This window comes from Bos grunniens, chromosome 10 (assembly GCF_055505025.1).
Source record: "Bos grunniens cultivar Pamir isolate PY7600 chromosome 10, Bosgru_T2T1.0, whole genome shotgun sequence".
In the NCBI taxonomy this organism is placed as follows: Eukaryota; Metazoa; Chordata; class Mammalia; order Artiodactyla; family Bovidae; genus Bos; species Bos grunniens.
In genome coordinates this window covers 30615334-30628072 of record NC_141174.1, presented here as the reverse complement: position 1 = coordinate 30628072, position 12739 = coordinate 30615334, and the positions used below count along the sequence as shown (strand labels likewise).

The 12739-nt window shown below is 49.9% G+C and overlaps 1 protein-coding gene and 1 pseudogene across 2 annotated transcripts; both read right to left on the bottom strand.

Moving 5' to 3' along the window:
- Nucleotides 1-1737: 1737 nt before the first annotated feature.
- LOC147364242 (uncharacterized) lies at nt 1738-7852 on the bottom strand (annotated as a pseudogene). The gene has a single exon (XR_015134237.1). The product of XR_015134237.1 is annotated as an uncharacterized LOC147364242 (transcript).
- A 150-nt stretch (nt 7853-8002) lies between these two features.
- Nucleotides 8003-12739, bottom strand: SIX1 (SIX homeobox 1). The gene is made up of 2 exons (XM_086320406.1): nt 11894-12739; nt 8003-9878 (listed from the first exon to the last, which is right to left on the bottom strand). Exons 1-2 carry the CDS (start codon nt 12451-12453, stop codon nt 9584-9586), a joined length of 855 nt encoding a protein of 284 aa, XP_086176532.1. The 5' UTR covers nt 12454-12739; the 3' UTR covers nt 8003-9583.

Here is a 12739-nt window from a genome sequence, read left to right as displayed (position 1 = left end):
ATTACTGAGGTTAAACTTCTAGATTCTAGACTCAGACCTTCAAGAAATAAGACTCAGCTTTGGCTACCCCCAAAGGCTAATCAAACCTTAGGTTGACTTGTGCTTCTTTCAATGTTTCACAAAAGGTGGCTACTGTTGCTACTGCTAAGTCACTTCAGTTGTGTCCGACTCTGTGCGACCCCATAGATGGCAGCCCACCAGGCTCTGCCGTCCCTGGGATTCTCCAGGCAAGAACACTGGAGTGGGTTGCCATTTCCTTCTCCAGTGCATGAAAGTGAAAAGTGAAAGTGAAGCTGCTCAGTCCTGTCTGACTCTTTGCGACCCCATGGACTGAAGCCTACCAGGCTCCTCCGTCCATGGGATTTTCCAGGCAAGAGTACTGGAGTGGGTTGCCATTGCCTTCTTCACAAAAGGTGGAAATAGTCATAATCTGCCCTCACTGAAAACTCTAGCATCATGGGAATTTTCCCAGGCAGCTTTGTGAACGTCTAAGGAGTCTCCAAACTTATAATATAGCTACTAGTCATTGTCTTTAGTGCCAAGTCACTTTACATTTAATACTTCAGCTCATTGAAGCATCATGGTACCCCTGCTATGTATCATGTTTCCTGTTTTCCCTGATGAGGCTCGGCCAAGTGAGGTAACTTGCCCATAGTCACACAAGTCGCAAGTGTGTGCAAGTGATGGATCTGTGGCAATGCGTTATTCTGCTTCCCAGGTCAGTTTGCCCTGTAACGAGCTTCTGCGTTTAAAAGAGTAAAAGAAAATAACTTTCTTAGTCCCCATGAAGGTTGGGGAGAGAGATGAGGTCTGATGATGATATCTGGGAAAGATTTCTGAATTTACGGAGAGAAAAAAACTGAAAATGCTGTACAGAACAAAGCAGTAACAGCTGTCAGGGCTAAGGAGGAAAACTCGCCTTGAGGGGGCCTAGCGTTTACTTCTCCTACCAACCCAGAGGCTGCGCGGGCACCGGCACGCTGATTGACAGGACAGTACGACCCAGGGACGGTTGGCCGCGTGGGGGTCGGAGCGTCAACATCTCAGCTCCCCTTGCTCCCCCGCCCCTCCCCGCCCCCCACGCCTTCCTCCCGGCCACTGGCTGGGAGCTTCCACTACCAGTGCGGGCGAGGCCGGAGGCAGATGGATGCTGCTGACTGATGGGGGCGGCCGAGCGCGAGGGCGCTGAGTGAGGCCCGCGCGGCGTCCCTCCCAGCCTTCAGGGTCCCGGCAGCTCAGTCTGATCCCGCCCGGGGGCGGGTGAGAAGGTCCACCTCCGCCTGAGAGCAGGCGCGGGGTCCCAGAGCCTCCGCCCAGGCCGGCATGGGCGCAAAGGTGGGGCTCGGGCCTGCGCTGCGGCCCGCAGGGGACTCTAGGCCCTGGTGCAGAGGCCGCGCAAATAGCAGGGATCTATCTGCTCAGGGCTTAAGGCCGCAGGGTTTCCTTCCCACTTCAGGTTGACCCTAAAGACAGATGTAGGGGGCGACAGCTGTCCATACGGTCTGGAGGCTCAGGGCGCTTGGGACGCCGCGTGGAAGCCGGCCCCCAGGGGCGCCCGGGCCTCTGGCGCCCAGCTCTCTCCCGGCTCTGCACTCCTCCAGTCCTGCTTCAGAAAGCCTGCCAACCGCGGCCTCGGCCCGCTCCCTTCTCCTCCCCCTCGCCCCGCGTCGGGCTCCGCTTTCCCTCCATCAACTCTGGCCGAATTCAATCCGAGAAGGCTCCTTTGAGCTTTTGTGTTTGCTGGGGGAGATGTGGGCGCAGGAGGGATCGCGTTACAACTTTCATTTCCTGAAATGTTTGAGGGAACATCCAGAGTTTTTATCCCCCCATCAGGCCGGGCGATGGGTTCGGGTTTCAGGCCTTGTCACTCAGCTGTCACCAAACAAACGAAGCTCTCAGAGCCCTGGAGAGGGAGAGCTACCTGCTATTCATGACCCCTGGAGCAGGTGATCGCTCATGGGAAAAACAGGTAGAATTAATCATACGGCTGTTCTCTGTTTCCTCTCTTTTTTGGCAGACCTGCCCACAGTGTGAAACCTGTCAGAAAACAAATTAACTCTTTCTTGTCCCCCAAGGGAACGAAAAACACATTTTCGGAAATCTCACCACACACATTCACACCACATGACAAGAATGACATTTGGAGGGAACATCTTTATATCTGCTCCACTTGGCAGTTTCTTAGTTTGTGAGGTTCCCATCTTAGTGGGACTTGGAACCTAGGAACCAAGAGAGAAGGGGCATCTTCGGGTCACCTGGTCCTATCTACTGAAAGGAATCCCAAATGTGATCTCCAAACTTAGGTAGATCTGGATATCTTCCTGCCTAGGTGTCAGTGGAGTTGGGATCCTAATAAAAGGAAAATCTCTACTCTGACATGAGTTTCTAAGAAATTTCTGTAAATGGGTGTTTCCCCTCCCCCAGATTCTTCCCTAAGTCAACCTTGTTGAGCATCCATATTGGGCTCTGTACTGGACAATCAGAATGATTTCAAATTTTCCCTCATTCATTTCCTTAGTTGAGTTAGCTGAACAAAAGCACAAAGCAAACTGGTGTTCTTTGCTGTGAGGATACTGTTTACCTGCTATTCATTAAATATTATAAACACGTTTTAAATTACACCTTTATTTTTTATTTTGTAATACATTTGTCTTATATCTCTGTCCCCACACTAGGAAATTTTTAAAAAAGACGGAAAGAGGAAGGGCACACAGATTTGCTTCTAAGATATATTAATATTGGAAATTTTAACCAAGACAGCTTGGGAGTCTTAAATCAGGATGATTTTTTAAAACAGAAATATGGTAAGAGGACTCTATTGTCATTCTGCCTTTTAGTCTTTCCATAAAAGTGTTTTTTTTTTTGGTGAGAAATCACAGATATACTGTGTGTAAAAATAATCCTCCTGGCCTTCTTTATGAAGATTTTGTCTGTTTATTTTGAAAACAGCCATTGGTTCCAGATTCCCAGAACTGATTTTCTTAGATTAGCTATTTGTACTCAGAGGTAGAGCCCTGAGCAATATTATTCTTCAATTAAAATAAAGAACTTGACTTTAGGAGGAAGCAAGTTATGTTTATATAGCATCAGCAACGCATAGAAAATATTCACCACATATCTGAAGACAGACAAGGCTTCAATTGTTTAAATGTTCTTCTTACTTCATAGATACTAAGGCATGCTGTCCTATCTTAATTTTTTAAGCTGTTACTTACTTTCATATTCATGGCATCCCAGGTACAGAGCTAATGCTCCTTCATTAACTACTTCCTTGATTTTGACATAAAATTTCCTTTTGCATGGTATAGAAGATTATGCCACCTCACCTTCAAAATGTGCGTTTTCACTCTAAGCTCTGTAAATTGCTGCTCCTCTCCACCAACCACACCAGTCCCCACCACTAATACACACAAACAAAGCTGCAAAAATTAAGGGGAACGTTGTGCTGCATACTGATGCTTATAGTTTAAAAATATCTGTTTGAGAGCCAACTAAAAATGTCATAGCTATATAGGTTTGATTTGGGTTTTTTTGTTTTTGTTTGTTCACAGTCCCATTGCCTTTCCCTGGTATTTAGATCATTTGGATAACTGGCAACCCGGATTAGAACTGAAGTGTTGCAAGGCAGTTAAAGCCATGCCTTAAGGGAGTGAAGGAGAGGAGCTGAATTTGTTAAAATACTTAATAGAAGGTTAAAAACACTAGAAAGTTGGTTTTACAGGCTTGCTGGTTGGAAGCCAGGGATGCCAACTGACCAGCTCTATGAAATGTTAAAGAACATTTCAAAGTTTTTTTTTTTAATCTTAAAAAATATGTAGTCTAGGGCCATTTTTTTCCGTTAAGATGCCAAATGCATATCAGCTCAGCTCCTGAACCACCACCTCATCAATAAACTATGTATCTGTTATAAATAAGTCATGGCATTTTAAAAGTTATAATCAATTTAAAATCTTATTCTAAAATAAATTATATAGCAAATTAAAATAAATTTGCTTTGAGTTAATCCATCAGTGCTTCTATTTGGATCTGCCTATGTCAGTTCCATAAAAGATTTATCTTGTAAGTTAGGGAGGATAGCAAGGGCAGGGGACCAGATGGAGAGAGCTGGTATACATTTCCATGTCTCCATCTTTCTTTCTAATTATCTGTCTTTTTAATGACAACCACTAATGGCAGTGAAGGGAGAGCAGCCAATATCTCCTAGTAGTATTTTAATTACAATTGGGTAGGCATTTCAGATACACTTAGGTATGTGTTAAATCTGAAGTTAACTCTTTTCTCTTTCAAAGATAAGGTTGGGTTGCGTTTTTTAGTTTTTTTAATTAGTTTTTCTTTCTGCACGCTCCTGTTGGATGGGGTTGGGGGGAGACAAATGGGATTTTAAGAATATTTTAATGTTATGCAAAGGAAAACAATTAGTGGACACTTTTGCTAAAGGGGAGGGGGTAGACTCCCAGGTAGTGAAGCAATATAGGAGAGCAGACCTTGAGGAGTTTGTGCTCTGCATGCTGAGAAGTGGGGTCTCAGCTGTCCATTAACAAGTTAAGAGAAGCTGAAACTCAGATGGGAAAGTCAGGCATACACCCGCGCCTCAAGCAGTCTCTTTCTCTTTGTTTTTAAATGCTACTGCAGTGTTGTTCCTCACTGTCTGAAAGGACCACAGCGCCTAAAACACTGATTGCCATCCTCAGTGGGAGAACAGGTTTCCAATTTCATCAGCTGGAACGAAGTTGTGTGTGTATACTCAGTTTAAAACACTAGAGAAAATGTGGCCTTCCACGGCAGCAGTTTTTCTGGGTAGAGGACAAGCCAACAATTCCCCCATGATTTTGACTTCTCTGTCCTGGCCGATTTAACCCATGTCTTCAGAGAACATCTTTCAGGTGTACTATCGGATTCAATCAGACTAGAGAGGAAAGGGAGGCAGGATCACTACAACCTTGAGGGGGCTCACAAGTCCCCACCTAAGACCATACCTGAGTGCTAAGGGACTGAGCCCTCGGGTACCCTTGTGCGAATTGCTCCTGTGGACTAAGTGGGCACAGACACTAGTTCTGCTGGCTTCCGGGTGGCTGGAGGAGGTAGCCTGGGAGAGTTTTTAGCCTACTGGGAAAAACCAGAAAAGAAGAAATAGTATAGAGGGAGCACGTGGGCCATCAGCCACTTTCCTCACCTTAACCCTGACCCACCTGTTCCTGTCGACGCCACCTACCCCACTAAAGAAGGGCAGAGTGTGCGCCGCGATGGCCCAGTCCGAAACACGTTGCGGGCCTTGGCCTGCGCCTCCTTCCTGGGGCCCCGGCGATGCGCGTGGGGAAAAGGCCTCTGCTCACCCCAGGGCCTCGGGCCAGTGGGGGAAACGCCTAACGAGGCCCGGCTGGTCGATGAAGCCAAGCTGCCTCCCGGTCGTGCCCGAGACCCTAGAAACCCGGACCGCTCTCCTCCGCCATCGAAGGGGCGCCCTCTGCGACTGGCACCCCTCCGCCGAACGCGCAGGGGATGAGCCCAGGCCCGTGAGCCAAAACCCAGGCCGCAGGAAGCAAAAGACACGGGCCATACGTGACGCGGGGAGGGCGGCGGGGCCTAGGCCGCCTCCCGACCAGGCTCAGGGGCTTGAGCACGGCCGCCTTGGCGTCTGAGACCCAAGGGCGCTCCACCTGCCGCCCTGCCCGGGAGCCGTGAGCGGCCACGACCGCTTCCTCCTGCCACCACCCGGCCTGGTCCAACCCCTTCAGGAGTGCTTTCCGTGCCGCTCGGGGGTCTCGCCAGGAATTTAGCTCCTTGACTCAAAAGAGGGAGACCCGACGAAGGGTTAGGATGTGGCTCCGGGGTGCCTAAGGCCACGGCAGCCGCGTTGTCCCACGAAGCTCAGGCCGCGGCACCTCCTTGCAGCCTCTGCTCTCAGGGGCTCCGAGGGCCGCGCCACCAGGCCCCGCGCCTGGAGCTGCGCTGTGATGCGACTCCCTCCCGGAATGTGGATGTGAGCGATCCTCGGTGCGGAGGTGAGGGGACCCCGCCCGGGTCTGGGGGCGGAGAGCAGCAGCGCCTCGACTCCCAGTGCCTCGGGAGGGCAGAGGAGAAGGAGCAGCCTCCGGAGTCTGCGGGGTGGCAGGAGAAACTCCCCCAGCTTCCTGCAGCCTGAGACGCGCGGAACGGAAACCTCTGGCTCTCTAACCTGGAGTACTGCCTGCAGACTTGAGCGAAGACCTCCAGGCGGCGGAGGGAAAAGGAGTGAAGCCCTTTCGGCCGCAGCTGCAGGAGCGGCGGTGGCGGCGGCGGTGAGGCAGAGGAACAGCCGCTCCGTGCGCGGTCAGTGCCAGGGGCCCGACCGGCCCTCAGGGTGCGGAGGACTGCGGCGGGACAAGGGTCACTGCTCAGCAAACTCAGTTCGCCCATAAGTGCCAGTGCCGCTGCCTCTTCCTGGAAGCCTCCACTTCATTTCTGGGTCAAGACTGAGCTGTCTTTGCTTGGAGGATAGTTCCCGGGACCAGCGGCGTCCGGTTCCCAGCCCGCATCTCGTGGGGTTTGGGGGCTCTTGAGTCCCTGTCTGCTAAGCCAAAATTCAGAAACCGCCGGCCAAGCCCTTTTGCCTCTCGAGTATTTAAAGAAGCTTCGTTCTCAGCCAAGAGGTCAAGGAGAAAAGGCAACGGGGACCCGAAGTATCCTGTGTTCAGATTTAAAACTCCAAAATTTGAAAATCGCCCCAGTGTATTATTACTTTATTTTACTCGGTAAAATTCTGTAAGGTTTCGTCCTAAAAACTATCTAGAAATCATTATTATTTTTGGCTCTCCTTACGAAATCTGTAAAGGAGAAATCAGAAAGTGGCTTTGATTCAGTTAAACTGAGAATATGAGAAGGTAAATTGGAGGTCCCTTGACAGCTGGTCCTTGAAGATTTCCTCGAGGAAAAAAAGAAATATGGTTAGTTCCCTCCCCCGCCCCCCCACCCAGTGATTGCTCTAAAATGATTGCCAAGAAAACTCAAGGCAACATCCAGCTTTCTCACCTCCTCCTGCTTTGTCCCCAGTTTAGCCAGACCGAGAGGAGGATGGTGAGGGAGGCACATTGTGCAATTTCTTATTAAACACATCTGGAATATGTGCACTGTGGATCGAATGCCAGGGATTTTACAAAGAGTTTATGGCTGTGACAGAAAATTGTCCTTTTAACGAGTTTACAAGCAGTAATCACAGGGGCTTTTACAGGACCGGCCGGCCCGCTCTGCTCCTCGCCAGATCTGCAGACATTTCCAAGATTCACCAACCAAGGCAGCAGGAAGTGGGCCGAGGCACCCAGGGAGACAGAACTTCCCCGAGTCTAAAATTATACTCAACAGAGCTGGAAGATTGGGGGGTAGTCATCGGAGTAGGAAGAGAGGGCTTGTAAGAAATTAAAGTAATTGGCCCTTCCTATTTTCCAGGGAGATTTCCGCGGTGTCCTTTGAAGCCTGTCAGGGTCATTGAAAGCTATCTTTGTGCTGGGTGTTTGTTTTGGGCAGTGAATGTGAAGAATGCGAGGAGATCCCCTGTGAGAGCCCCTCCTGCAGAGGGTGGCATTTCTCCGTGGCCCAAGACGTGGAGAATAAACACCCTAGTGACTTAAATAAACACCAACTTAATGATCCAAAACACTAACAAGGGAGATTGGGACTCTGAGCTCCCAATGCAAAGGATGGTCTCTGAGCGGCTGTGTGAACATCTGTCCATCACTGAGGGGAAAAATGACTTTATAAGTAAAAGTGACTACAGTTAAGTACAGCGACCCTTTCTCCCTGGAACTCAGTCAAAACCATTTGGCATTAAAAAAATAAGAAGAAGGCCTTAATACCCCTACCCCCACTTCTAGATCAGGGCAGGAAAGATAGGAAAGAGTAAGAAAGAAATGAACATATTAATGGTGACACAGATGGAGAAAAATCAAAATTATGAAACTGTCATGTCATAAAATAAATAGACTTCCTCTGGGGAGCAATATTTTACAAAGCACAAGCAAGCCAATCCTGTTATCCTGAGTAGAATTTTAATAAATAATGCCATTTGTTTCACTAATTTTAAAAGCTAAATACAAGGTACATCATTTTTTGCCCCAGGCAAAAATAATATGGAGCCTACATGATTACTGGGATTGTTTCTGGACACCATCCGGCAGCACTGCAAAGAGCTCCTGTCCTGTTGGTCTGCTTTCTATTTGTACAGATTAATTCACAATGTTGCTATCCTTGTAGGAGTTCCCTTTTTTTCTCCAAGCAGATAAATTATTTTACTTTCACAGTCTTGTCATAAATTTGTTAATAATACAAAAGAGCTAACGTACGAATTCTGTGGAGAAAAGCTAGTGGTAAACAAAACTGCATATCTAAAGTAACAAAAAATAAATAAATACACCAAATTTGAATTCGCTCTTTTTCTGTCACATAATTAACTCAGTCACCATTCTTGGTTCAGGGGATGGCCAACGTACCCTGCAATTCATAACCACCATTAAGTAATAAAGAAAAAAAAACCTATTCGTTAAAAAAGGGGGGAGCCCAATGACAGCAGTACACAACTCACCTTTCAGAAACAGAATCAGTACTCCTGGTGTTCTACTAAGTTTTAATTTAGACTGGTTTAGGTACAATAGAAAAGAAACCTGCAAACACATGCTGTTTTAGTAACAAATACCAGGTAGCCAGATTTGTTACGTATTGTTGCAAGCTAGAAACTAGGAAAAGGAGAAACCCTTAACAGGAGTAGGCTACAGATATGAGAGCTTCAAGGGCATGAGAAGTAATGGCATTCAGGAAAGTGTTTTTTCCACATTGGTACATTTTTTAAAGTTTGCCATAAAAAAAAAACCCAAGAAAACAAACAACAACCAAAAACCCCCACTAAATTTGACAAAAATAGTTGTATTACTAATGGTCACTTCTATTTCTAACTGCCTCACATAGAGAGCATTAAGACATTTAGGCACTTGTTTTTTTCCCCCTAATACTGTTCTTTCCTTTTAATCTACATAAAATTATTTAACACTAAATATGAAAAATGTAAACTTAATTTTCCCCATCAAAAAAGGTATAAGATCATATTTTTCCTATTCACCTTAAGAATGCAACCAGTTCCTCTCAGGCTGGAGGATCTTTTCACTGTTTTAACTTCCCTCTCTCTCTCATTTTCATTTCCTTTTCCGCTTCTCAAAACATTTTCCATAAATAAATTAAGATGAAATAATTAAAATCCAGTTGATCTGTAATTCCATTCACTGAAAAAAAAAGAGAAGAAAAAAGAAGCCTACTGAAGCAGGAACACGGGTTGCCCAGAACCAAGGCTGGGTAACTGGATGTTTTTGTTTGTTTGGGTTTTTTTTCCGCCCCCCCCTGATCTCCACACTGGGAGGGGAAATGTAGAAGTGGAAAGAGTTGGAGAGAAGAGGGTACTACCTTTGAGATCGCTGTTGGTTTTGATTTTTAAAAAGATATTTGTGAAAGTCCACCATTCCTTTATGCGCAAAGAACCCCAGAAACAAGCTGCAAAAAATGTTCCTGATGTCTATTTACAAGTGTCCCTAGTTGCTGCTTCGAGGCCCCAGTCCCTCCCTTCTTAGGACCCCAAGTCCACCAAACTGGAGGTGAGGGGGCCCAGCAGGGAGTCCTGGAGCTGATGCTGGTGGGCTTGCAGGCTGTGCGCTGACTGAGAGGCTGTTAAACCCGGGAGAGAATAGTTGGAGCTCCTGGCGTGGCCCATGTTGCCCTGCAGCAGAAGGACGGAGTTCTGGTCTGGACTCTGGGGAGGTGAGAACTCTTCTTCTGAGCTGGACATGAGTGGCTTGCCCCCTTCCAGAGGAGAGAGTTGATTCTGCTTGTTGGAGGAGGAGTTATTGTTTTCGGTGTTCTCCCTAAGAAACAGAGGACAACACCATATGGTTAAAAAAAAAAAAAAGTGTGAGATGGAGGGAGGAGAGCTGGAAGAAGGAAAGGGCCATTGTGCAATCAGTCACTGACCCAAATGGAGTTCTGCCCTCTCACCCACCCCACAGAGTCCTGGGGGAAAGAGAGGAGGCCTAAGAGACTTGAGAAAGGTGATGCCGGATCCTTTCCTCTTCCAGAGTTTAGAAAGCCAAATCAGCAGTGCTTATTTGAAATGCACAAAAAATTATCTTTAAATTTTTGTTCTAACAGTTATTATTAAATACCTATCAAGAAGTACCACATTTAGAAGTAAGGAAATTTGAAAATCTTCCAACAAATGGTTGTTGGTGATGAAGAAAATGACGGGGGGGTGGGGTCGAACAGCGCCCAGTGCACAGATGTTTGGTGGTGAATCAAGTCAATTGTCCTGTTCCCATCTGAGGAAACAATTAACTGTCGAGTTTCCCTGCCCCTGCCTGGAGGTTGTGGTTTCAGAGGCACAGGACAGGTCATGGGAAGTGGTGTCCAGAGCGGCCCAGTGACCTGAGTAAACACAGGGAGCGCAGCCAGTCTCTCCGATTTCATCAGGGAGTGGGCCCTCTGGCCTGGCTTAAAGGACAGGCCGTTTTGTAACAGACGTCTAAATGGAACTGTACCGTCCCTGGCCCGGTGTTATTCGCTCAGTCCTCGGTGCCTCACGTGCTCTTTCAAACTCCCTGCGGACACACACACCGGCGCACACTTTCCCGGCAGGGGAACTTCAAGACCAGGCACAGCCTGAGCGGGTGTGATGTACCGGGATGTCAGCCTGGGCGCTCGGTGCTGCTAAACTGCAAGGTCTCCCAGCCCTCGCGCTTCTGCCTTCAGAATGCCCCCCACCCCGGAGTTGCCTGTCTGTCCAACTCTTCCCATCTCTCGCAGTCTCTCTCTCCCAAAATGCCCATCTCGGCTGAATTTCTCCACACTCTTGCTTCCCAGAGGGAAACAAGGCGGCGACTTCTTCGGCCTCCAGGCTCCGAAGCGAACAAAAGAAACTCGGCCGACTTGGGCGTTCAGGTTTCCCCGAAACTGCTCGGCTCTCCGGAGCGCTCTCCCGGCCGCCGCCACCTCCCCGAAGCTCTTCCGAATCTTGGTCGGAAACTCCACAGCAAAAGAGTGGAGCCGGGCCAGGTGGCTAGGGGTGTTCGTGTGAGGAGAGCGGAGGCAGAGACAGGTTGAAAAAAATGTTGTCTTCTGTGTTCTGGGGTGAGAGAAGTCTGAGATTGGAGATCCATTCCTCGCCCGGGTGAGCGGCGCAGACAGCGGGCCGGACCCGCCGCGGCACCCGGCCACGCGCCAGGGAGCCGACGAAGAGAATCAGTTCTGGACTTGGGGCGCCGGGGAGTCAACGCAGCGCCAACCCTCCCAAAGCGCTCTCTTCTGTGGACTTCTTTCGAAAGACTCCTCCCTTTGTGCAGCTAGTGCGAATGGAAGTGACCTCTCACCCAGAAGACTGCCAGGAAAGCGCGACTGAAGGACCCGGCGCGAGTGGAAACTGAGCAGAAGTTTCAGGACAGCTTCACCCTTCCGGGGTGCGAGAAGAGAGAGGTTCGAGATCCTCAGCCCCCACTGAACCCCTTCCCCCGCGATACCAATCAACGTTTCCCTTCTGCTTGATCTAAAAACTCACTCTCCACCCGCCACTCCTCTCCCTCTAGCCAGCCAAGAAGACATGAAAAACAAACCTAGCGCCAACGTTTCCCGACACTCACATCCCAGGAAATCCACGCGCGGACACTCAAATCAGATGAACACCGCCCTCCACCCTCCCCCCATCCCTAGCGAGCGATCTCAGAGTTCATGAACTTTCGCCGCAGTGCAGCCGAGGCCGGGGCGCCGCCCCGCGGAGGGGCTACGGCCAGCGGGGTGATCGAGGTGGTTGGTGCCTGCGGGGGTGAAAAGGGGCGGAGGGGAAAGGAAGGCTTCCCAGGGTAGCCCGATCTGCGGGAATGATGCCGCGTACCTTTCCTTGGCCTCGGCGGCCCGGTCTCTTTGCCTCCGGTTCTTAAACCAGTTGCTGACCTGGGTGGTGGTGAGACCCGTGGCCTCGGCCAGCTCCCGCTTCTCACGCGGCGAGGGGTAAGGGTTATGCGCGTACCACTCCCGCAGCACGCCCCGCGACTTCTCCTTGAAGCAGTAGCTGGTCTCCTCGCCGTCCCAGATGGTTCGTGGCAAAGGGAATTTTCGGCGCACCCGATATTTGCCCACCGCGCCCAGGGGCCGGCCGCGTAACTTCTCGGCTTCCACGTAGTGAGCCTTCAGCCACAGTTGCTGCAGCTTGGGGTGATTGTGAGGCGAGAACTGGTGGCTCTCCAAGATCTTGTAGAGCTCGCGGAAGTTGCCGCGGTGGAAGGCGACCACGGCCTTGGCCTTGAGCACGCTTTCATTCTTGTGCAGGTGGTCGCAGGCGGGCAGCGACCACAGGAACCTGCCCAGGCGCTCCAGGTTCCCGCCTTGCTGCAGAACCTCGCACACGCACGCCACTTGCTCCTGTGTGAAGCCGAACGATGGCAGCATCGACATGGCTGGGGCCTGCCGGGGCGCACTACCCGGGCGCACGCGGCAGGGAGCAAAGCCGAAAAAGCAGGGGGAGGCAGCCGCAGGGAGGGGGGCGCGGCAGCTCCTAACCCCCTCCCTAGGCTGTGCGAAGGCGTAAAAGCGAGTCAAGACTTGAAGACGGGCGGCCGAGTAAGTGGAGGAGGAGTAGAGCGCGCGCTGGAAAAGGAACGGCCGGCTCACTCCGCAGCTTTTCGGGCCTCGCTGGCTCCTGCCTCCGACCGGGTGGATGCTGCTCGTTGCCGGGGAACTT

What these genes read in the sequence shown, in the direction of transcription:
- SIX1 (XM_086320406.1), bottom strand. Translation starts at nt 12,453, where the DNA reads ATGTCGATGCTGCCATCGTTCGGCTTCACACAGGAGCAAGTGGCGTGC. An exon ending in GCCGCCGAGGCCAAGGAAAG is followed by an intron (nt 9,879 to 11,893) that starts GTACGCGGCATC and finishes TCTGTTTCTTAG; the next exon opens with GGAGAACACCGAAAACAATA.